The sequence below is a fragment of the Puntigrus tetrazona genome, chromosome 17 (genome assembly GCF_018831695.1).
Source record: "Puntigrus tetrazona isolate hp1 chromosome 17, ASM1883169v1, whole genome shotgun sequence".
NCBI lineage: Eukaryota > Metazoa > Chordata > Actinopteri > Cypriniformes > Cyprinidae > Puntigrus > Puntigrus tetrazona.
This window is the reverse complement of record NC_056715.1, coordinates 9,757,578-9,782,870: the sequence shown is the minus strand read 5'-3', so window position 1 is coordinate 9,782,870 and position 25,293 is coordinate 9,757,578. Positions and strand designations below refer to the sequence as shown.

At 37.2% G+C, this 25,293-nt stretch overlaps 1 protein-coding gene across 1 annotated transcript in view; it reads right to left on the bottom strand.

Moving 5' to 3' along the window:
* Window positions 1-25,293, bottom strand: part of ttc7b (tetratricopeptide repeat domain 7B) — a 31,923-nt gene that overhangs the window by 1,765 nt on the left and 4,865 nt on the right. The window contains 19 exon segments of the mRNA XM_043263080.1: window positions 915-1,117; window positions 2,578-2,718; window positions 6,827-6,877; window positions 8,726-8,887; window positions 9,861-9,941; window positions 9,944-9,957; window positions 12,069-12,185; window positions 14,172-14,332; window positions 14,952-15,024; window positions 15,129-15,186; window positions 16,017-16,134; window positions 16,283-16,387; window positions 16,977-17,060; window positions 17,771-17,908; window positions 18,576-18,639; window positions 18,803-18,975; window positions 19,635-19,713; window positions 22,275-22,396; window positions 23,083-23,216. Coding sequence (XP_043119015.1) covers window positions 915-1,117; window positions 2,578-2,718; window positions 6,827-6,877; window positions 8,726-8,887; window positions 9,861-9,941; window positions 9,944-9,957; window positions 12,069-12,185; window positions 14,172-14,332; window positions 14,952-15,024; window positions 15,129-15,186; window positions 16,017-16,134; window positions 16,283-16,387; window positions 16,977-17,060; window positions 17,771-17,908; window positions 18,576-18,639; window positions 18,803-18,975; window positions 19,635-19,713; window positions 22,275-22,396; window positions 23,083-23,216 — 2,078 coding nt within the window.

The window sequence follows — 25,293 nt, the reverse complement described above, 5'->3', positions numbered from 1 at the left end:
ATATAATACAATAGAGCAATTTATATATATATATATATATATATATATATATATATATATATATATATATATATATATATATATCAGTGTTTGGTGAAGGAAAAAAATTAAATTAAATTAATTAAAATTAAATATACACACATTAAATTAAATAAATTAAATAGTAATAGTAAAAAATAGTAATAGTAATATTTATTGTGAAAGTTACTGTTTTTGTTGTATTGTATTATTGTAATGTGCAATGTATTCTTAATTACATTTAATTTAATTGAAAAATATTTAAATTTAATTCTTGCATTACTTTATACAATTCCAGTACTGCAAATATTAAATACAAATGCACTTTTAACATATTCTTTATACTACACAGATCAAATCCGAGCCTATATCAAACGAAGGGTTAATGTGGTGTGAACAGCTCTCAGAGTTCAGATGCCGTCAACTGTCCTGCTGTTAGAACAGTGTCAGACACATAAACAGACACGCACACACACAAAAGAAGGTCAGAGAGGGAGAGATTTGACAGAGACAGGGGCAATACTTCCTCCTGCTGCTGTCTACTACAGGGGAGTTCCTTTATAAGACATGACATTTCTGCTTACTATTAAGACACACAGCCAGAAACAGCAGCACTCTCTCTCTCTAACACACACACACACACACACACACAAAACACAAACACAAACACAAACACAAACACACACACACACACACACACACACAAACACACACACACAAGTCTTTAAATCCTGGACTCATTGTCTGCTAAATACTCACACAAACACACAACCAGACATTTCCACAAGAAGAATAAAACCTGAAGTCAACTGCATTGCGGGAGCAAAAACACAAAACTGTGAAACTGTAAAACTGTAGAAGGTGTTTGAGTTAGCGGGTAAACAGCATGTGCTCACCAGTCTCTGCATGGTCTTGACGTGGGTGGGGCTGATGGACAGCGCCTCCTCGTACCAGCGCTTGGCCTCGTCCACGTTCCCCCGCAGCTCCGCCACCTGACCCTTCATAAACAACACGTTATGGGACATGGGGAACAGGTTGGCTGCTTCCTGCGTACACGCTGTTGCCTCCGCCGCTTTTCCCATTCCAATATACACCTCCGCTGAGGAAAGACAGAGAGAGAGAAAATAAGAGAAAACAGTGGAAGAAGCATTGCTGGGGTTTATTTCTTATCCGGAGAAATACCACAGAAAACGTGATTCTCAGACAGGCTGTCAGCTACAGCGTCAGCCTTCAAACCGTTTCATAGCTCGCTAACCATGAGGAGACAGAGAGACTGATGGGAGATTAACATTGGAGGGGTGTCCTCCCTCTTCAGCCAACAAACTCCAGGGAAAGTGACTACTAAGCATGTTTACTCTTGACACCTTTCTCACCCTGCCAAGTCCTGCTAAGGTTCCCTCACTTGGCTCAGTGACAGTCAAGCTGGTTAAAGAATAATTAGTCTTAGTAACTAAGTTGATTGTCTTTTTCTGAAAGACAATCAACTTAGAAATGCAAGGATTTTCGGCAGATGCTTTTCTAAATATAGTATCAACATTTTGTGCCGTTTTAGATTACACTATTTTGATAATCCACTACATGTCAACTAATTCTCTTTAATTTACAACTAAATGTCAGCTCTGTCTTAGAGTACACTGTTAGGGTAGATTTAAGGTTAGTAGAATAAGCTGACATATAGTTGTTAGTTTCTGATATTCAGTATGTTGTGGCCCCATCAACTCCAATGACTGCTAGTTGACATGTAGTTGCAAAGTACTGTTAGTAAAATGTTAGCTACCCAGTTTTACTATCGGCTATATACTATTACAGTGTTATACATGGTTTATTTATTGTTTTATATCATTTTTTATTTTAGTTTTAGTAATTTAGTACTTCAGCTTTAACTTATTTCAGTTCACTTCAACTCGATTTTAGTTCATTCCTAATTTCAATCATTTCTAGCAGTTCAAAATGTTTCAATTTTTCAGTTTTCTCAATTTTAATTCCAGTACATTTTAAGTTATTATTTTAGTTTTAGCAATTTAGTACTTCGACTTTAACTTATTTCAGTTAATTTCACTTTTTGGTCTATATTTAAATTATTTTTTACAGCAGAAAAACACTCGCACCCTAATTACTGTGCATTCACGCTGTTCTTTACAGTACTTATTTAGCCTGAGAATCAGACCCTTGACCTTGGAGATGCTAGCAGGACTTTCCTAAGCTGCAGTGCATTTAATTCAGCCACATTCACAAGTAAACATACTGCTTGTCTATTTGTAAATGCTGATTGTAGACATAGCAAAAGCCTCCATATGGGAAATTTGATCCCTGTGGATATGGTTTTCCTAATGTATTTGCCTGGACAAAGGAAGCTATTAATAACTTTGGTTAACAAAGCAGTGAGAATCAAGCTGTCCATACTAAAAAGTGGTGTTTTATTACAGTTTGTTTAGAACTTGGGCTGTATTCTATTTCAAGATTACAGAATATGTCGTTTATGGGGACCGTTTATTAAATGTACCAAATGTGGGCTTGACTTTTGTTAATGTAAATTAGGGCTGTGTCTGCGGTTTGTACCTGCATGCAGCCAGATCTGGGCAAGGGTCATCCAAGGGTGGAGGGGTCCCTGTTTCGGAGCACTGCTCTGAAGGGAAGAGGCCACCTCAGAGAGCGCCTGCTCCACCCGTGATGCTGCTATGGAGGTGGCGTGGACGGAACCTGCGGTGGAAACACAGACAGTCGGCAACGACGCGTACACAGGAGCTTCTCTGCATACATCCTCAGATATCAGCAGTGACAACTTTCATCTAGAATTTTGTTCATATACACGAAGGCCAAATATCAGTTGATCACAGCTAATCCCTGTTCTAAACAGTGCTGTTATTGTTAACTAAAAGTAGTACTGAAACCAGAGCTATTAGAAACTGTTAATTAAAGCTGTAATAAAATTAAATAAATGAAAAATTGTAAAGAATTAACTGTTAAAGTAAAAAAAAATAAATAAAAAATAACATACAAAAACTACTAAAACAGCAACTGAGATGTGAGAAAAAAATAAATCTAATAATAAAAAAAAAAAAAAAAGATAATCAAGTACAACAATAAAATAGGTACAAAAAGTACTCTGTGGGCAGTGTGCTGACATACAGTGCCCCGTTTTAAATCATGACTTGAGGACCCTTCCTAATCCAGCCCCCTCCCTCTCTCCCACTTTTATTCTGGTCAGCCTCGATTTGTCCTAAAAAATCTAAAAACATATTAAACAATATAATTCTTATATATTTAACACATAAGAATGCAATATAAAAAAGGAAAAGATTCTAATCTCAATTTAATGTGAGAGAATTTTAGGAAATGCAAGGGTAAATAACCTGTAGTCAACTCTCAGAGGTGGACAAAACTTTAACAAGCACATTTTCACACACCACTTAAACCCACACGGCATAAGATTATTAATAGAGAATAAATAAAGATATGTGAATTTGCTGCTACTTTTCACAAATTTACTAAATCCTGCCATCCTGCAAATGCTGGCAGCAACGTGTAAATTGTATTTCATTTCAGAGCAACTGATTTTTCCTGTCTGCTCAGCTTAAATAAGAGTGTGTTCAATTAAATGGATAGTTTAACCAAAGTTACATTCTGGTTCTCATTTACAATCATCTTAAATTAATCTTAAGTTAATTTGCTAAATAATTCACTAAAACCATCCAACTTAAACAATTAATTCACAAAGCGAATATTCCTAATTATCGGTGAATAACAACTGTTTAGCACTAGTCCAGAAGTCATATGGACAGCTTTTATCATAGATTTGTGTATCCTTGTTGAAGCTTCATTACTCTAACTTCAGCACTACAAAGACAATTCAGAATTTTTAACAGCCAGACGCAAAAGACTTTTGAAAAAGAAATTTTGGTTTGTAAATGTTCCTTTACCAGTTTTACCAATAAATTCCAGATTTGGCCTCAGTTCCTTTTCAATTTGCTAGACTCTGGGAAATGATCTGCAGAGAATGAACTGAAGACACCACATCAGTTTCCTGAACTGGGTGAACTCAAATGAAATTGCCCCCTGCAGTTCAGCGATCACAAAGTCCCTATTTGTCTGGACGTGCGGCTGCCCGGCAGAGCTGTAGTCAGGGCATCAGTGTGGTCATTAAAGTCTCTGTCGGGGTTCAGAAGAACATATTAGGATCCTCAAGAGCCTCTATGAGTCATAGGCTGGACTTTATCGACCAGACCAGCGGGACATAAAACACATTCGGACTGAAATCGATCCCTGTACATCTCAGTTTCTTTCTCTTTAGCAATGAGCCTGTTGAGTATCCATAAATGCTGCTCCTATGTTTAGCGTTTCTATGGTGATGGCGAACAAAGCCATGGATCACAGGACCAAACACTGAGAATCTGACCCTTGTCTGTACTGAGTTTAAAAGGCTTCCAGGGGATCTCTTCATCAATGTCCCATACCAAGCATTCAAAAAAAAACCCCAACAACACTCTCGTATTTTTCAGGTCACAAGAATGAACAATTTTAAAACCTAAAACAGAACATTTAATATACAAGCAGTTATTTATGGATGTTCTAGGGTTTACCAATATAACAATGATCTCTATTTAAAGATGGACAGTTCATCCAAGAATAAAAATCTGTTCATGTTTCTCATTCTCATGTTATTTCGTACCTTTATGACTTTAGATGTCTTTATAAATCGCACTTCCTGAGACAACATATCATTCTTTTTTCTATTCTATTCTCTTTTGTTGGTCTTGATTGCTTTTGTTTTGAATGATTCTATTGTCTTCATTTGTAAGTCACTTTGCATAAAATAATATAGATTGGATCAACATGAGTAAAAGATCCTAAATTATTCATGTAAGTGTGAACTATGCGCAAGCCTCTATTAGGGCTGGACGATGTGGCCTAAATCATAATCTCGATTAAATTGAACATTTTACCTCTAACACTTTAACATTTACGATTAATCATATTAGTATTCATTATTAGATAATAGTTTTGCTTATGTTTTAAATCACAATAGGGCTTGTTTTGTTTCACAGATCTGGCAACCCTGGGGAAACTCTTCACAGCATTGGAGAGAAAAGAAAATAAAATAAAAAAAAAAAATTAAAAAAATAACCGATGTGAAGGGAATTCAGAATTTTGGTTTTGATTACTTTGATTAATCATCCAGCCCTAGTCTCGATTTAAATTATGCAAACTAATGAAGTAGGGGAAGCCATCAGGCCATCACTCTGGAGGGTTAAGGTTGATGACAAAACCTTCTAAAGTGTCAACAGCTTCACATCTCTTTTAAGCACATGCGTGTGCACACGCAAACTCAAACAAACTCCCATGATGCATTAGACCAGCCTGCAGAAAGAGCGTGACCATGGAGCTCCATGCTAGGAGTGGGAAAGCATCATCACACACAAATCACACACACAAAGCAAAACGCTTTTTAAAGAGACAGTATCTTCCTTCACCAGAACATCCAAAACACAGAAAATCTTTGGTTTGTAATGTAATGTGATTTTCTGCAAACAAGCACATTTAAGTTCATAATTAAGTTCATTCGTTTATTTCTGTTAAACAAAGGGGACATAAATTCCCAATTACTTTCTATTGAATTTTTTACAAGCTATGACCTTTTCCAGATACTGTGTCCATTGCAATTGGCCGTAAATGAGCAGCTCTCAGCACGATCATGACACCAGCGATCCCCGTCCTCCTAAACGTTTCATCGCTCTGTTAACGGAGCCTGGACTGGACTAGAAACAGCTGCTAAATGTGAGACACTATAGGAAATTAGAGCTCGTGATCTACGGTCCAGAGACCTGGGTGCTATTCCATCAGATACCACACACCCAATTTATATCAAGTGACCCTAATGACAAATAATCAATATTTAAATAAAAACTTTTAAAATAATTACAGGATCAGTAAAAGTCCCTCTAAATGTGCCTGATTTCACTCAGGTTTCAAATAAAATGAAACAATAATCTTAAACTGGGATTAAACTGTGGACTGTCAAATGGAATTAAAAGAGCTTAAGTCTAATTTTGGATTAATGGTTAAAAAAATTAGAGCACAGTTTAGACTAGGCCATTGCTCTCTTGATTAATATTTAATCACACAACACTTTTATAGGGCTTTTGTAAAAACAAGAAACAGGTAATATGTATATTTGCTTTAGAAAAATTTGGTGTCAGTAAGATTTTTGTTTAAAATTGACATTAAACACATTTAAGACTAACGTTCATCAAAGAAAAAAAAAAAGTGTCACAGCTTCCACAAAAATTTTACTGACCCCAAACTTTTAGACAGTAGTGTAAATAAAAAAAAAAATGAAGTAATTTGCTATACCATTAATAATAATAACAACAACTAATTGTATTATTAAAAACTAAAAAGAAGTCAGAATCCAAACACTGCTAAAAGTACCCATAAATATTTGGCTTTAAGCATCAGTATGCGTTAAACTTAGTTTGAAAGGCCTGGAGGAACAATACTGTCTCTTTAATTATTAAGAACCGAGGCCAAATGATTGCATTTACATCTCTCTCTAGCACAAAGAGGCCTGGGACACAGAACGCCAGGAGAGGACACACAATAAGAGGGCAAAACAAAAGGTAGAAGGCAACGAGTCCATTGAACACATTATGCTGGAGTGTGTCGGAGTGTCTTAACAAACAGGTGGTGGGTGCACTCTGCCAAGGGGGAGAAGGCCAGCGAGGCAATGAAGCAGGTGTGTGTGTGTGTGTGTGTGTGTGTGTGTGTGTGTATATATAGAGGCAGAGCATTAACAGTAAGAGTTACTTACAAACCCCAATAAAGGAGTCAAAACCATGAAAGAAAGCATCTGGAAGGTTGCCTTGGAAACCAAAAAGAACAACAAAAAGGGGGCAATTACTCATAAAAATTGAAACAAAAACAACAACAACAACCACCACAACAGAAAGTTTACAAAAACAGAAATATAATAGAAAAAAAGACATCGATTCTGTCTGACTTTCCATAATACCACAAACCAAAGTGTCAGGAGTCCTCCTTAGGCCCTGTAAACCCCGTATCTGTGATTCTCACACTCTGCGGACACAGACTGGCAGGTGCACAGGTGTGTGACACTGTGTTTGGGGCTGTAAGTGTGTAAATGCAATGGTTTGGATGCACAAACACTGCACAGTGAGAAGAGTAACAGCAGAAACGGTGTATCACATGCACAGCAATACAAAAGACAGACACTGTTTACACCTGGTTTTAATATCCATCTCGGGTGGTCTGATTGTATGCGGACAGGGCTAGATTAAAGTCCAAAACTGAAAGTATTGTGGTCCTTTCTGCAGCGGAAACATTATTGCATCCTGATGTGTGTCAGATAACAGGGAAGGACCCCATCCTCATCTGTGAGTCATCCGCTGAGATGCAACATTTAAACTCTGCTTTGATTATAAATTAACCATTTGTTGGCAATTATGTCTGACTCCACTGTCTATTTTTTAGGTTAACAGACTTTAGTGGACATTACTTATTGTGTCAGGTAATATAAAAGATTTGGGGTTTATTATGAGCTGTAAGTTTTTAAAACAAGCCTTATATATATAAGCGATTATATATGGAAATATATTATACCGATCATATGGAATTTTTTCTGTTTTTAACTCTTTTAATAATTAAATAATAAATATGAATAAAAAAACCCCCATGTCTAATTAAAATCATGAAACTTGATTGACCAACAATTTATTAAAAGTTATTCCTAGGTCAAAATCATTGCTGAATAAAAGAATTACCACACCCACTGAGCGGTAGTGTATACGTCAATCAAAGGCTCTCCCATCAAAATCTGATCACAAATGTTCACTGGAAATGCACGTAAATATCTGTATCACCATTACCGGATCACCCGAGAAAGATGTTTGTACAATGTGTAAACAGAAAGTACCTTAGACGAAGAGAAAGGTGACAAAACTGCAGTATGAGTGAGTTACAGGGTAACACAGGATATCTACTGATGAACTCTCTCTCTCTCTCTCTCTCTCTCTCTCTCTCTCTCTCTCTCTCCCTCTCTGAAGATACGAGTGCGGATATGATCCCTGGTCTTAAACGGCTGATAGCAAGTGTCACTGCTTCTCTTTCGTTTCCCCAGGAGCCTCTCAGTGGAGATTAAGAGCTTAGCATCAGTCTCACGGGCCACTGGATCCCTGAACCCACACCACCACATCATCCTGCCAACGGCATTTACAGTCTTACAACAGCCCTGTACTCAATTAATGTCCTTTTACAGCTGATACAAGCCTTGCCTGGACATACCATAAAAGTAGGGTGAACTACTCTACACTTGAATACTCAATTGCTCATTCAAAGTATTTAAGATTTTCGTCTTCAGTTTACTACAAACAAGAAAAAAAAGTAAATGTGGCCTGAAAATGTCTTTTTAAGGAGGTTAAATTCACCACATTGCAAACACATTAGTGCGTGATGATATTCAGAGATGGAGGTCTGCAAAAAGAGGGCTCCAAAACCCAAACATTTCTTCAGGACCAATCCAAACTGCAGCAGCAAACACCAAACACATTTAACCAACCCCAAAAGGATCTGGGCCGGAAGGAAGGGTTATGCGGGCAGAGCACTGCTGTTAGAGGCAGGGCATTGGCTAGTGAGAGGAGACTCATGCCAAGCTATTGGCTGAAAAACACACACAAGGTGCACAGTGAATTACTGGTGGAGGAGAAGCGTCGGCGGGGGGCGTGGTCACAGAAAGCATGGCTGCTGCGCCTCTGGGTGGATTCGGCCTTGGGTGGAGGTGAAGAATAGAAGGATGAAAGAGGAAAAAGAGGAGATACAGGCTCTGATCCCGAGAAGGAAGAAGAGGCATGAGAGGCTAGAAATAAAAAATGAGAGCGAAAAGGATGTAATATAAAAAAAAAAAGATAAATCTTGAGCAAACACAGAATACTGAGATAGGGCTGTCATAGGGAAGTGTTAATTTAACATAAAAAAATGTATGTTAAAAATAACGAATTTTTAACTCCTGTATGTAAATTCAAATAAAAAAAGTCAATAAAAATCATAATAGATTGATAGCCATAGGAATAATGGAAAAAGTAAATAAATAAAAAAATAAAAAAATAACCAGAATTGAACAGCTGGAACAGAAAGATAAGGTTGTAAAGAAAATGGGTAACCGCTGAATCACAGAGGCAAGATGACATGTTTACTGTCTGCATACACAGCACAGAAACCCTCCACCATCACGGCTGTGCAAACACAGCAAATCAACACCTGCACTCATCTCAGCCCTCTTTATCTAATTACTCTACTCGCTGCACAACATACTGAGAAAATTCTTGTAAATTTAGCTATAACTAATGAGAAAGCTGAATAAAGGTCCATTGTTCTGTTAAGAATAAAAAGGGTTAAAGGGGTCTTACGTTGAGGAATAATAGCATCCAGCCTATTTCCTTCTAAATCACCTTACCATGACTTGGCAGTTGCTTAACACTAAATAGTGTTTTGACGTCAGAAACCCAAGCTTTTGCAGCTTAGTTTTAACTAAAGGATTTTTGGACTGCAAAAGGAGAGCTCAGAAGTATGAAATACAGTATATATTCATAGAACATTTTCATGATTTGACAAGATATCTACAAGAAGCCATTCACTCCAAATCAAACCTGTGTGTTTGAGAGAGAAAGAGAGAGATACATATGCAGGAAATACAGATAAAATGACAGCAAAGCTGATGTCCGCTGTGATGCAATCTCATCAAAAAGGGTAGGGCAAAAAAGCTGTTGCCACTATAACTACACAGATATAGATATGTGGATATTAATTTGTGTGTGTGTGTGCACGCTCACCTGTTTCTGGATCACTGAAGTCAGGTAGTGTCATGGCGTTCAGCTGGCGACGGTCAGCAACAGCTCTGTCTAATAGACTGCTCCCCTCCCAGAATCACTACACACACACACAGAGAGAAGACGAGAAGCAAGAGGCAATTAAGACGGTAAAATTAGAGAACAAGTCAAGCACTCAGACAGACGACGTGATACTTGCACATCAATACACACAGAATGATGAAACCCTCAGAAATTTCACTCAGCATCTCATGGCACACTGCTATTGCACACACAACCACAATGCTTCTGCAACATCATTCATTAAAAAAAAAAAAAATAATAATAATATATATATATATATGTGTGTATATATATATATATATATATATATATATATATATATATATATATATATATATATATATATATATATACATACACACACACACACACATATATATATATATATATATATATATATATATATATATATATATATATATATATATATATATACACACATATATATATATATATATATATATATATATATATATATACATATACATATACATATATATACATATATATATATATATATATATATATATACATATATATATATATATATATATATATATATATATATATATATATATATATATATATATATATAAATAAAAATAAAAAAGAAAGAAAAAATGATTTACACTAAAAAATATTTGGCTGTTAATAATCTCTGCAAAAAAGTGTTGAAAAGTTGACGTAGAGGGGAACCAAAATTGCTACACTACAAGTCAGTTTTCTAGTACTACAAGCAGAATTCTGCTTGTTACAGAAAAAATTATTTTTATGTTATTATTGAGAACGAATAAATATCTATACAATTTTGTCCAAATACATACATACACAAAAACCCTGAAAAACGTTTTTTTTTTAATTGTACAAGTGAATTCAGGCATCATATTTATTTTTTAAATTTACATTTGCAATTTAACAAGATTCAAAGAAGAAAATATACAGAACAAAGAAGAGAAAAAGTTATAGTACAGACAACATAAATTATTTGTGTTTTTACAAATTAGCTTCATCATTAGAAGATAGCAAAGGTAATCTACATTTAAAAATATAAAAAGAGATGACACTAAAAGAAATATATGACACTAATAAAAAAGAATGAATAAATTACAAAATAAAACCCAAATATCCTCTGATAATAAATATATTACTAATGCATTGTGCATCCCTAATATCTTCTATGTAGGAATACAGGTTTCATCTATTTCAGTGTGAAAACTTTGAAAGGTTTGTGGGTAAACTTACATTCCAACAATATTTTAAATGAAATAAGCATTGGCTCAAATCATACAAAAAGGCTGATGCCATGACATTTTGGAATAAATTAAAAGCTGAACTGAAACATACTGAGCAATAAGGTGTGACCACATTTATTGCTGTTCAGCAAATTTCTGAGAAATACAGTAATTTCAAAAGAAATCCACACGATCCGTGAGCATGCATGAAGGCTAAAGATTTCTCAATGCAGATTTTGCAACTGTTCAATGCAAATTCACCATGTTGGCCAACAAAAGGCTGCTTCATTTCGATGTGACCTCTGTGTGAGCTGCATTACTGACAAAAAGGCCGAAACACCTTCCTCTAATGTGACTGCGCAAGTTTTTTACATTTATGTTTCCGGATGCGGTCTGTCTCCGTGTCCTCGTACTGTATTTGGAGGGCACCCCAAAACCTCCGACAGAGTAGAAACTGTACAGGGCTCGAGGATGACTTTGCGGCGGGGTTTAGAGAAGACGAGCTCCAGTGGTCCTGACACAGTGGCGCTACCCAGGGTTTGGAGGGAGGGACTCTGAATATGTGGCACTGGCAGAGTTTGGTTACACTGTCCAGGCACTAATTGGTCTCTTGTGGATCGTCACCAGGTACTGAGTTCAGGACAGGTTGACAGGAAGAGCTGGAGTATTCTGACAACGGGGGCTGGTATTTCAGCCATTAGAATGAGAGAGCGAGCGAGCGAAAGAAAGCAGGACTGAATCATAGTATGCAGCAGTGGTATGAGCTGTGCTTTTATTTATTTTTAATGAAGGTGTGGTGAGCTCCTCGCAGTCAGAGAGACATGCTGCGCTGTCTTATGTGTGATGGTGAGCGCCGACACTTGAGCTTCTAGCATTCATGTGTCAACAGCTGGAGTATGTGTGTTTGTGTGTGTACCTGGGGTTGGTGAGGTTGTAACAGGACTTCCAAATCTGCAGCATGCGTTTACAGGAGAGTAAAGCCTCCTCTGGACCTCGACACAACGTCTCCAACTTCACTTTCGTGAATAATAGACTAGAGAGAGACGGAAAAAAAAAATGTTTATAATCACTTTCCATTCATCAGAATGTCTAATGAAGCATTTAATAAACAGAGAGGAGTGTTTATTGAACACACATAGAGATGTATCAGTGTAAGTCTCTTCTGTAAGCCTTTTAGATGCAAATCTTTAAACCAAAGTCAAGATGAATCAAACAAATAAACATCAACAGAGCATATCAACAGATTTCTTTTGATAATATAATAAAATTAATAAGAAGAGAGCATCCAGAAATAATGTGTTCATCTGTACGGCTGTATGGTCTAAAGACAACTCTCTCTCTCTCACTGTATGCACACACACACACACACACACACACACACACATATATATGAAGCATTCGGCCCCCTGGTGTGTCCACATCATTGAATCTTGCCCTCTTTTAAACTATGGTCTATTGTGAATGTATGATGTATTGTATATTGTGTATTTGTGTTATATATTTGCATTATATTGAATGTTGTAATGTAGATTGTGCATGAGTTGTGAAGTATAATAAATTCTGATAAGTGAATACTGATAAGCCAGCAATCCTTTTCATGTAGTGACAGTTAACCAATAAATAGGGGATATTGATTACTAAAATACATTTAAAATGAAATACGACAATTAAAATCAATCATTTAAATGCTATAAGGGTCAAAAGCTACCTTATTACCTATTAACTAATATATGTACGATCATTCAAATGATGTTTTGTAACATACTGAGTGCTTTTTTTGTATATTTTGCATATATGTATGGAAGTCTGTGGTGTACTGTTTCTTGTCTAGTGTTGTTAATGAATGCACACATTTAGAATCCCTTATTAACACCTGAATTTCACACACATTACTGCAGACAGCAGATCTGCTCAAGCTGAGTAAAAGTCCCACCATCGAGATTGCAGATGGGCATTTCTATAATCAGATATGGCAGCATGTGAAGAGATCCAGCCGGTGTGTGTGTGTGTGTGTGTGTGTGTGTGTGTGTGTGAAGCAGATACCATATATAGAGAGACTGCTCTTCAACAGCTCACTGTCATTGCAGCTGCTTGACTTGAGCCGAACTGAGATCGGTTAGAGCTTTAAACATGCGCTGCGGTCTCTGAAGGCCCCACTGATCCGAGTTCAGCCAATTCAGAGTGCTGATGGCACATTCTCATCAGCTGCGCTTTCATCTCTGTTGTATTTGCACGCTACACTGCTAGGACGCCCACACAACCGCTGAATTAATCCTGTCGCGTGTGCCTGTGTGTTTGGAATAAGGAGGGCTGGATGTTCTGGTGCATTTCCTTTCAAGGCAATGAAGCAAAATACATGGAAACACACACACACACACACAAACAAACTGGACAAACACACAAAACCCTGCGGGGGAAAAACAGGGTGAAAAAGAGGGCCACAGGATTGGAGGAAAAAGAAAGCTGTTGTATTTTTTTTCTATTATGTAAGTGGCTGAAGCACACAGCCAAAAGGGCGACAACACACACACACATACGCAAATACAGAGATGGAGGGGACTCTGATCAAATCGAATGAGAAGGGAATTTGAGTGGGGACTGCCCAGTGCTTCAAACATCCAGCACACACACACACACACACACAAATACTTCTAACTCGTCTAATTGAAAATGCCAGTAGCAGATATGTACCCATCTATCCCAGCTGCTACAGCAAACACAAACATTCTCATTAGAGTGGGCACTGTGGCATGCCTCTAAATGTCTAAACACTGCCTGCCAGTGTGTTTGTGTGTGTGTATGTGTGTGTGTGTGTATGTGTGTGTGTGTGAATGCTGTGCAAAAGAACACAGAATCATCTGACTGGTTCTCTGATCCAAGAATAGGCTTCCTGTCATTCTCTGATTGGCTGCTGACAACTATATCAACTCAGTGCAGTCAAAAAATAAAGCAATGTCTAAACTACCAGCTCAAGAGGTTAGATAAAGTGTGACATTGACTGTGAGTGTGTTAGACTCACATGAAGTTCTCGGGGTATTCGCTGAGGGCCATCTCGATGATGTTGAGAGCATCGTGGTAGTGTTTCTGAGCTGACAGCAGCAGGGCCAGCAGGTGCAGAGAATGAACATCATCGCCCTGCAGCTGTAACGCCTGTCGTACATAACCAAGAGCTTCTGGAATCTGACACACACACACACACACACACACACACACACAAGACGCTTTTATTAGATGATTGTTTAAAAGGACCGAGAAAGAAACGAGAAGGAAAAATAACAGACTGACATCTGCTGAGAGAGACAGACTGAGAAACAAAGGCAAAATAAAGATCCCACAGTAAGAAGAGTGAAATGTGGCTAGGGTTGGGTGATAAATCAATATTTGAACAAATTTTCAATAATAATAATAATAATAATAAGAATAATAATAATGTTTAATGAAGCATAACATTCATTCATTACATTCATTTCATTTCATTTGACATCTTTTTTATATGTGGAATTTAGAAGTACATCTTTGATTACATCCAGTTTTTTGATCAAGTCTAAGAAACATGAGTGCACATCCTTCCTTATAAATGGTACAAAAATGTTGTGATAAATATACGTATCGACTGATATGGAAAAAATATTGCAATGATATTTTTGGCCATATTTTCTGCCCAGGATGTGGCTTGATGTGACATGCAAATGCTTATAGGCATCACAATGTGAGCAACCTGGGAGAGGAACGTCATCTGAGAGTGAGATGTTTTCATTCAAACTACTTGTGTGTGAGCAGCAGATGTTGATTCTCCTACCTGTCGAGAAACAGCCAGCTGCAACGCCAGGTAGAAAACCGCTAGATGATCAGTGGGGGACAGACTCTGTGCCCTGAGAGAGAGAAACAGTGTGTTTCATTAGTGTGCACAGTTTGTGAGGGTCTGAGAGGGAGAAACATTTTTTTTAGAACAGTCAAAAAAAAAAAAAAAAATTACCTCTGGAAAGCACTCAGTGCTTTTTTCTGATACTCTTCTTGCATTCCTCGAAGAGATGCTGTGAAGACAGACGACAGATGTGAGAAGATGGTAAGGACAAGATAAAGAAGGACATCAAATACATTAATGTTAGAGAAAGGGCATCACAGGATTATAGAGTGTGTAACAGAGACGATGAACAGAGCATTACAGAGTGATCATTAAATTATATAATTGTCATTACAGAGTGGAACAGAGTGTGTTATATAAGAAATAAGAGGTTATAAAGTATACATTTATAAAAAGATATAGGGCATGTTATAGAATGCAGATAAAGCATATAAAGCATTATAAAGGCAATGCATTGAAGTGTGTTATATAAGAGCAGAGGAAGGGAAAAGGACAAATCAATTACAGAAATGGTACAGAACAGTGTGGTTCCTCACAAGGAGGCAGTGGAGAAACTGGATGAATAAAACTTGTAAATTATATTTATTTTATATTAAATTATACTATATTTTGTAATGAAGGACAGTATTTTAGACATATATAAAAAGGTACTGAACATATTTTAAGGGTTAAGAAATAATACAGATATGCAGAGATGTGCAGAGTGAGTGATACAGAAAGAAGGGGTATAGAGTGTGTTATAGAGGACAAAAGGGTATAGTATATTATATATGGATTATGGAGAGGTTCATTAAGTGCATTATATAAGGTAGAGAAAAACTGAATAAAAGAATATTGGGAGAGTACAGAATGTGGAAGGGAATTAGGGAGACAATATAGTCTGAGGGTGAAAAAGGGTGTATTATTGTAGGGAAGATGTAGAGTGTTACAGAGGATACAGTACAGATTATACGGTATTGAAATGATAAAAACAGTGTGTTCTGCTGCAGGTATGCTTACCATCTGTGGCTCTCAGGCTGTAGACGAGACCAATAGCTAGATAGCCTTTGGCCCTGAATTCAGCCGCCTTCTCACCCATATCAATCACTATTTTAGCAAAGCGCTCACCTTCTTCCAGCTAAAACACACAAATACACACCCCATGTCACCACCACCTCACTGTTTGTAGACGGTCTATCAGTAATGGATTTACAGAGTCGTAAACAGGTCAGGGTCAGCTCTCCGGTTGAGCCTGTGCATATTTCCCATGATTCCACTTTTATTACCCAGTGCAGGTTTCCAATACACAGCTTGACGGCCAGCAGAGGAATGGTGGGATCATCCGGCTTTAGTCTCATACACTCCTTCAGCACCTTCACTGCTCGAGCCGACTACACACACAAACACCAAGATAAGAGTCATTACTATCAGAGTATTACTTGTAGATTAAAATATAAATATTTTATTGGTAACACTTTAAAATAGATAAGAGTTGTTAACTACTAACTATGACTTTTCCCACAATAAATTCTTAATTTGCCGCTTAAGTTTAGGTATTGGGTAGGATTAGGGATGTTAGAATAAGGTCATGTAGAATAAGGTATTAATATGTGCTTAATTAGCAGTAATAAAATTAGCAGTAATAAAATTACTATTCTAGTAATATGCATGCTAATAAGCAACTAATAGGTAACCGTAAAATAAAGGGTCGCCATTTTATTTTATTCACGCATTCCTTTCTAATATACATATATATATATATTTCTTAAAATATATTTAAAATTACAAACCAGCATCAAAAACCTTTTTCAAAATCATTGTATTAACCCCAATACACAATTAAGAGAATATAAGTGAATATATTAAATATATATTTTAATGAATATCACAACTTTCTAGGTTTTTGCTAAATATTTCTAGGTTTTCCATTATTACGGGAAACTCTGAGGTACACTGAATACAGAAAACGGGAACGCTAACCTTCCCAGCAGCCATTAGGGAAAGAGCGAGCTGGAACCAGAGATGAAACTCTTCAAAGGCAAACTTCATGGCTCTTTCGAGACACTGTGGAGAGGAGACATTAAGATAACCTCAGATAAGAACTGAGAACATTAATTGTGACCCCCAACAGACACGCAAACAAAGGTCAAAAACGGAGCCAGGCCATGTCTCCTGTTGAAGATTACCCAGAGTGCCACAGGCATTGAGTGTGTCTCTGAGGCTTTACAGTTAATCACACTAGCAGCTTAGCAGAGAGCAATTCATTGAACAATTAGATCTATACAACAAACAGCTACACAAGCACACACACGACCCTGCAGAGGGCACACACAATAAATATGACAGTCCCCTGGGGCCCTGTGATTGCACAGACATAAAATCCTTGAATATAAAGTTATGCGGAGTCCAACATTAACGACAACAGCGCGATCAACAGATGGAGAAGGAACCTGCCCAGGTACACTAATGAAAACATCACACTACAAACCAACACGCACACCACAAAAATGCTTTTTTTTTTTTTTTTTTTTTTTTTTGCCTGCCTGTTCAGTCCTAAATAGGCCAGGCTTCTGAAAACAAACACCGAGGCTTGTCCGTGGCAAAAATAAAACATTAAGCAGAAAGTTATTAATAATGCTGTTTAATTTGGACAAATTTGTGACATGCGGACTTGAGCTCTAATACTGAATCTGGGTTAGTTCTGAATACAAAAAAGCTACACAATATAAGGAGAGTATTCCTGTATTTTCCCATTAGCGTGGACAGGACCTCACCTCTGAGAGCATCTCATACTGCCCGCGTCGGCCGAGCGCGATGGTCAGCAGGTCGTACACCAGTGAGGCACTCTGGAGGCTGATGATTCGGTCGTTATTGTGCTCGGGGATTCGACTCAACACGGCATCTCTGTTAGCCTATCATAAACACAGATATTAATACAAACACTACACAAAACAAGACAGAATTACACTGCACTACTGTTCAAAAATATTTGTTTTATTAAAGTAAATCTCCTTAACTGATCAAAGTAAAAGAAGCACTATTGTGAAATGCTTGTGAAATGCGTATGCTTCAGTCTCAACTGATCCTTTAGAAATCATTATAATATTCTAATTTCAGCATTTTTATCTTGTTATTTTTGTGCCTGTACATTTTTTACAGGACTCTTTCAGAATGTTCAAACAACAATTATTTAAAATATTAATATTTTTAAACATACTGAATATCTTAACTGGCACTTTTGGTTAATTTAGCATGTCCCTGATCAATATTTTTTTAAATTATCAAACAAACATTTAACATGTGTAAATGCAAGGGCTGTCTATAACAGACACTGCTACTATTTTTATAAAATAAAACACAGTTTAAACACACTGTGCATGAACCAGAGATGCTGAATGATAAGAAAATACTTTCTGCTAAGTTCAAGCTAAAGATATCTCTCACACTTTCAGTTCCATTATCATCGGCCTTTCATGCCAAAAACCCTGCAGTGTCAGACCATGCCTTATTTACATGTTCTGTTCCTGATGGTTAAACCCCAGCAGTTCAGAGGGTCACCAAATCTTTACTGCTACTCACCATGGACTCGCTGATTAACAACAGGAGTAAGGCCTCCTCTGTGTTCTCCTGTGGACAAAACAAACTAGAAAGAAAGAAAGGCCATCATGATTTATGATATATGATCTATGACACCATGAATACTGTGACATGAAACAAACTTCCAGGATTTCTAACAATTAATTTTTCCCACTAAAATAAATGTCAATTTTATTTTATTTATTATTATTTTGAATTTAATGTGCTACTTTTCTCCTGAGTAGATGCGTGGGCGGCGGCTAAGGGCGTAGTCCTTAGTGTGAGGGGTGTGTCTGAGAGGGTCGTCCAGGGGGGAGTGGTGAGGAGGGTCTTCTAGTGGGTTCCAGTAACTCTGTTCACACATGCCCCTCAGCAGGATCTCTGCAAGTTGCCTGGCGATAGTCTAAACACACACGGGTCAAAGACGAAAAAGAGTTTAACCAAAAAAATGATATGTGCTTTAAATTGTTAAATTTGACACTATCCTAGGTTTTACCCATTTATCAGATTTTTTACTCATTTAAAGCACAATTATATTATTTTATATATTTTAATATGTACAAGTCAGAATAAGCATGTTGTTTGGATTTTTACATGAATATTGTGTTACACTGACAATGACAATGTAACATTATTCAACTAAATTTTTACACTTTATGCTCCAAAACCTACTTATGAAAAAAAAAAAACATATATATATATAAATTGTAATTTCTGGTCCTGAACACAAACATATATTTATCATGTAGAATTATATTACATTAAATAGATTATGTCAAGCTGTAAAACATTCTATTATTTTAAAAAGTACAAATTACAGAAATATTGCTATCACTGAGTTTAAAAATACATTTTAAAAACTTTACATTATAAATCACAAAAGTGAAAAACTACTACTAATAATAATATAAGATTATAAGAAATGTACAGTAATCTGCATGGATTTTCTTTACGAATTTTAAATTTCGTCCTGAATAATGAGGGACCTTGGAGTCAGAAAGGTTGAGAACCACCGTCTCGGTCTAGAACAACAACACAAAGCCATAAGCACACACAACGCACCATACGCAGGTTCTGAGTGGTTCTGGTCTCAACGGCTCGAAGAATCTCTCGGAAGCGGCCGACACCACGGGTCAGGTTACTGCAGCACCGGGAAATGGAGAGAAAATAGATCAATTAATCACCTCTAGAGCGCTGATAAAAAATCTGAAGGCTGACATCAACAAATTTCCCCATCGACTAGCGTACAAACTTTCTTACACAAACACACAGGAAACACGTGCACACACCCTCAGGACTGGTCAGACCTCTGCGCGATTTAATGAGCTCTAGCTTCAAGCCGTCAAACTAAAGCAGTTACTTATCAGTGGACAGGAAATGATCAGTTCCTGCACGGCACATTGATTACAGGAGTTCTGGACGCAGTGCAGGTCAAAATTAGCACCTATATGAACGCTGCACCTGCGAATGCGTTAGCACCTGTCAGCGACTGCGGTCAATATCCTCAGACTGTGATATTTCCACTAGCTTTTTTACAAACTGACAGCACACAAACACACACACCGCGAACGGACATGTGCGTAAAAGACTCCGGGATGCGGAGGTGTGAGGAGTTGATAGATGCACGTGGATGCAGGAAAAAGCAGTACAGTAGTTGTGTTGAGAGACAGAAGTGCGGAAACAGCGATGAGAGCGAGCACGAGTGTGACAGAGAGAGACAGAGCTAACGAATAAAACAGACAATTCAAACAATCGTATGTGTCTATTGTTTCCAAGTGCTGCCCTTGTTAAATCAGTTTCCTTTTTTTGTTTTTAGACAAAAGTGTTGACTTTTACTATCAGCCACACAAAATTATTTCAGACGTAATGTTTAAAAGCTTCAAAACCGGACATCTGTTATTCTGTAGGAAATGTTGTGTGAGGTTTAAAGACATCGCTTTCAATCATTTATGAGCCTGACAGATACATTACCCACAATGCACCAATGCAGTGGTCATATTTCACGCAGATGCATTTCAAGCGCTGACAGATGCTCCACCTGCATCCATATGGAAGATCCTTCCCCGACCACAAACTCAATGCACAAATAAATAATGACGGAGAGTCTCGTACTGACATGTGGAAGGCCACCACATGTTTTACGCAAGTACTGCAAATCGCAAAAAAAGACAAAGGTGACAACAGCGCTGAGATGACACCTTGTCTGTTAATTCTTCAACCTTCCCATGCCCTCGCTTTCACTACTACAACAGTAAGATCACTGACTAGATTGCATACTAGATCTGTTATTCCATCTCTCTACAATCAGCAGGTCTGTCAGAGTAAACAATGTCAAATTTCAGCTGACTGGAGATTTGTCCGCCTATGAAATTGATGAAAAATGCATAAACTGATAAAATGTGTACCTTAAGCTGCTTTGGGTAAGTTGGCAATGTTACACTACAATTCGAAAGTTTGGCTTCAGTAAGATTTTTTTTAGTTTTTGTACCTTATGTGAAACTGAATGCAGCGTATTTGTGCCTTCGTGTTGAGAGTGTGCCCATGATGCTTAGTTTAAAGGCCACATAAGCGGCTAACTATGTTTTAGCTTCTGTGAGAAGCTGCTACAGTAAAAGCACGGCACTACTCTACATGAAAAGAGTGTAGGCATACGTACGAGTAGTCGTCAAACACACTGCTCCGTGAAGCAGAGACCGCGGTGCAGGAGGAGAGCGCGGTGTCAGAACACACATAAATAACATGAGACGCACAGACATGCACAGGCTGAGGATCAATTAAGCATTTGGAAAAAAAATAAAGGCACACAGACACACAGAGAATTAGTGGGCAGACAGAAAGCTCAGCAGATTCCTAGAGCACTCACTGAAGCACGTGTCTGAGGGATTGAGGAGCGATGAGAGAAAACAATAGATGTACGAAACAGAAGGAATGACGAATGCATGAACACCGTTGTGTCAAGTGTTTCTGAAAAAAGCCTATTTGGGCTGTCAATCATAACTGAGTGTTGTGCTATGGATAGGGCTGAATGGTATATTGAAAATTATGCAACATATTTAAGATGATTTTGCTGGTGACATCAAGCTACATGTTTTGAAAGTTAAGTTTGTTGCTAATATAGTTTTGCAAAACCTTGTTAATGATCAATGATTTATTTCTAAATTCGAATTTTATATATTTTTTTGGAATCACTACTTACTTATATATATATATATATATACACACACACACACATAAAAATAAGTCTCTTATGTTCATGGATCCATTTCTTTTATCAAAAAATACAATAGAACCAGTATCACAACCATTTAAAATAACCGTTTTAAAACGTAATGTATTCATGTCATGGCAGAGCTGAATTTTCAGCACAAATTTTTAATATATACTAAATTGATGACCATGAAAAGCGAATGATTTTTTGATGAACTGTTCAAAAATTACAAAGCATTTATTTGAAACTAAGTTTTGACCATCTTTGTTGATCATTTAATGCACGCTTGTTGAATAAAATGATTAATTTCCTTTTCTATATTATTTCTTGCAATAAGAAGTTTGAGTCTTATTTGCAAAACATTTTGTTTCTTCAAAATAATGCAAAAAAAAAAAAAAAAAAAGCAAATATTGTCTAGACAAATATGGAGATATATATTTTCAGCTATATCGCCCAGCCCTAGTTCCTGAGAATACAAACACGCAAATACTCACCCATTTTTGAAATGAATAACATGAGCCCTCTGAAGTCCTGTCTCCAGGAAGTAGCCAAGTTCTTGTTCCTGTGTGACCGGACCAGGCTTTGGACTGCGGTTCTGAATGCCAACACTAAGAGCCTGAAGACATGACACAAGTCATCAAATATCACTGTTAATCACAACTGAAACAAATGATCACTTCCTGATCACTTCCTGTTAGTTATTCAGCAAATACAAACCAAACGTCTTCAAAAGAGTCAGACTGTTTACTATATTTGCCCGGGGAACGCTCTTTAGAGAGGCCGGCGGTTAGGAGGGTATGCATTTCTACCATGAAGGTCAAGCGTAAAACTTAGGCTTCACCCAAAAAATGCAGCGTCAACACTGCAGCAGAACACAAGCTCTGCCGTTCTTCCCTCCTGCCATCATTCACTCTCTCTCTCTCTCTCTCTACGCTCCCTCCCTTCTCCACCAACGCTAAATCACAAGCAGTAAATACTGAACATTGTGCAGGGGAATGAATCTGTGCGCTACTATACCAACAAAAAGAATTAGTGGTGTGAAAACCATCTGAAAGAAAAAGACTTATCTTACTCCGCAAGAAAATGAACTTTGACCTGTAAAAAGCTTTAATTGTGATTTAAAGTTCACAGGTGGGACAGGAAGAGATTAGTTTCACGGTTGGCTGACTCTCTGCAGCAGCACTGTGTAAATCTGCCCTGCTGCTAACAAAATCAATGTATATTTTAATATCTATGAGAATTTGAATAAAATGGGAACATGGAAGAAGAAAACAACTGTAGTGAACGAACATTTGGAAATACCTTTTCTACCTCCTGAAGATAGAGAAGGGCGATGTCTCCAGACTTCTCATAGCAAGTGATTATCTCCTGGTCTCTGTCTGCATTACGATTGGACAGCGATGGGGACGCCATGGGCACTTTCTCCAGACAGAGACCTATGAGCAAACAGAAAAGAGAAGGGATGACTTACACATGCCAAGAGCCAGAAAGAGTTGTCCTAGTACTCTGCCACATTCAGAAAGACGTTTATGACTTATGACAGTTCATTTTAATAAAGATAATCTGAAGTGAGAAAAACAACCCATCTTTTTCCCTTTTAATGATGTGGCATAGCAGTGCGCTAAAGTGTATTTGCTGCCATGTACTATATTATGGCAGTACAATAAAAAAAATTATAAACTATCATTGTGAAGTACCATCAGGAATTAAGAAAAAAATTCACACATACACAGAGAGACACACACACACACACACACACACACACACACACACAGTGTGGGTACTACATTCATATTCATTATGCATATACTAATACACACACATAAAAATATGTATTTTGAAAATATTTAGATTGATATATATATATATATATATATATATATATATATATATATATATATATATATAATTCAAATAAAACAAATGTTAATATATTACATCATGCATCTTTGCAGTGTTCTAATCATATTAACATGAAAAAATGAAAAGAAGATCTTAAAAATTGTAATTTCATTTAAATGCCTATGAATTAATTAAACAAAAAAAATTGACATTTGAATCAACTGAAAGCATTTACATTCCATAAGCCACCCAAGGCTGTTTATTTGTTGCTTGAGGAATCAATTTAGCATCGATATGTAGGTACCATATGGCTCCTATCATACCAAAGCCAAAATTCTGCCATCAGTCTAATTTATTTTAAAAACACTTCCAATCATTTCTACTGAGTCACGGTATTCACTTGTGAAATTGTCAGAAGCACACAGCATTTCCGTCAGTTATAATTTAATTGACTAATGAAATACACTGTTATGGTTTGATCCGTACTTTGAGGATATTACATTCATTCTTAATGGGGCAAACCGAACACGATATGCTTCGGTCAAATAAATCAAGTTTGTTTCCTTTGTTCTGGCTGGACAGAGGAAGTGAGACGCTGAAAAATACATGTGTGAGAAAATCAAAGACCTCAGACAAACCAGAAAAGCTTTAAATGTTTTAGCACAAGGCACTGCCGTATCTCCTTGCCTCGTCTGGGTCAGCTGAGAGCCAAGTAATGCGGTAAAGATACAAGAACGGTTCCCTAGAGATGTCACACAATCTGTGGCCAATCTCTGTCTACTGGCTTCAGCTTCCCAAGTCACATCTTAAATCCCTCATAGCATGAGGAAAACAGGCCAGACTCAGCGCTCAGGTGGCTGGTAAACATGATGAGAGTTGTTTGTTTGGCCGCCGTTAGTATTGGGTTCTCCATGCAGATAAAGTTTTCATGACAGAATGGCAATGTGACAGGAAACAGAAACTGTAGCCCTCCTAACTACTTTTCAAACAGCTTCAATAATAGATAACAGGCTTATAAGCAGACATCACAGGATGAAGAAAAGTCTGTTACAGAGTTGCAAAATGAGAAATGAAAACGGAGTCGAATAATCCATTACAAGCAAGAAGGTCCTGATTAAAAGTGCCCTGTGAAGTAAGACAGGAGGAGAACGAGAGTGGACTGATTGGCATAAAATATTAGTGAACAGTTTAAGTCACCTACACTATTGGCCAGTAAGAAATTATTTCTGATTCAGCAAAGATGCATTCAATTGACAGCAAAATTCTGTTGTTTTGAACTTTCCACTCATCAAAAGGTTTTTTTCTTATGAAAAACCAGGGTTCCCACGGTCTTGAAAAATAATAATGTAAATTAATAAAACCTTAAGAGTACCACGGGTATTTTACAACGAACATGCATGTTACTACTTATGCAAGACTCTAAAATACTTTAACAATGTAGAAATTAAATTTTAAAACTACAAATATTGTTAAGGTCAATGGGGAGATTTGGGATCCACGATCGTATGGGAACAGAAATGACGCACTCTAGCTTTAAGGAAAAGTCCAATTCTGTGACAGAAAAAGGCATAGGGTTTTTCTATGGTCTTCTTGTTCCACACCAATGCCCAAAGAGAAAAGGGTGGTAAAAAACTCCTGCTACTGCTATAGGCCTACACTTAATCTTAAAAG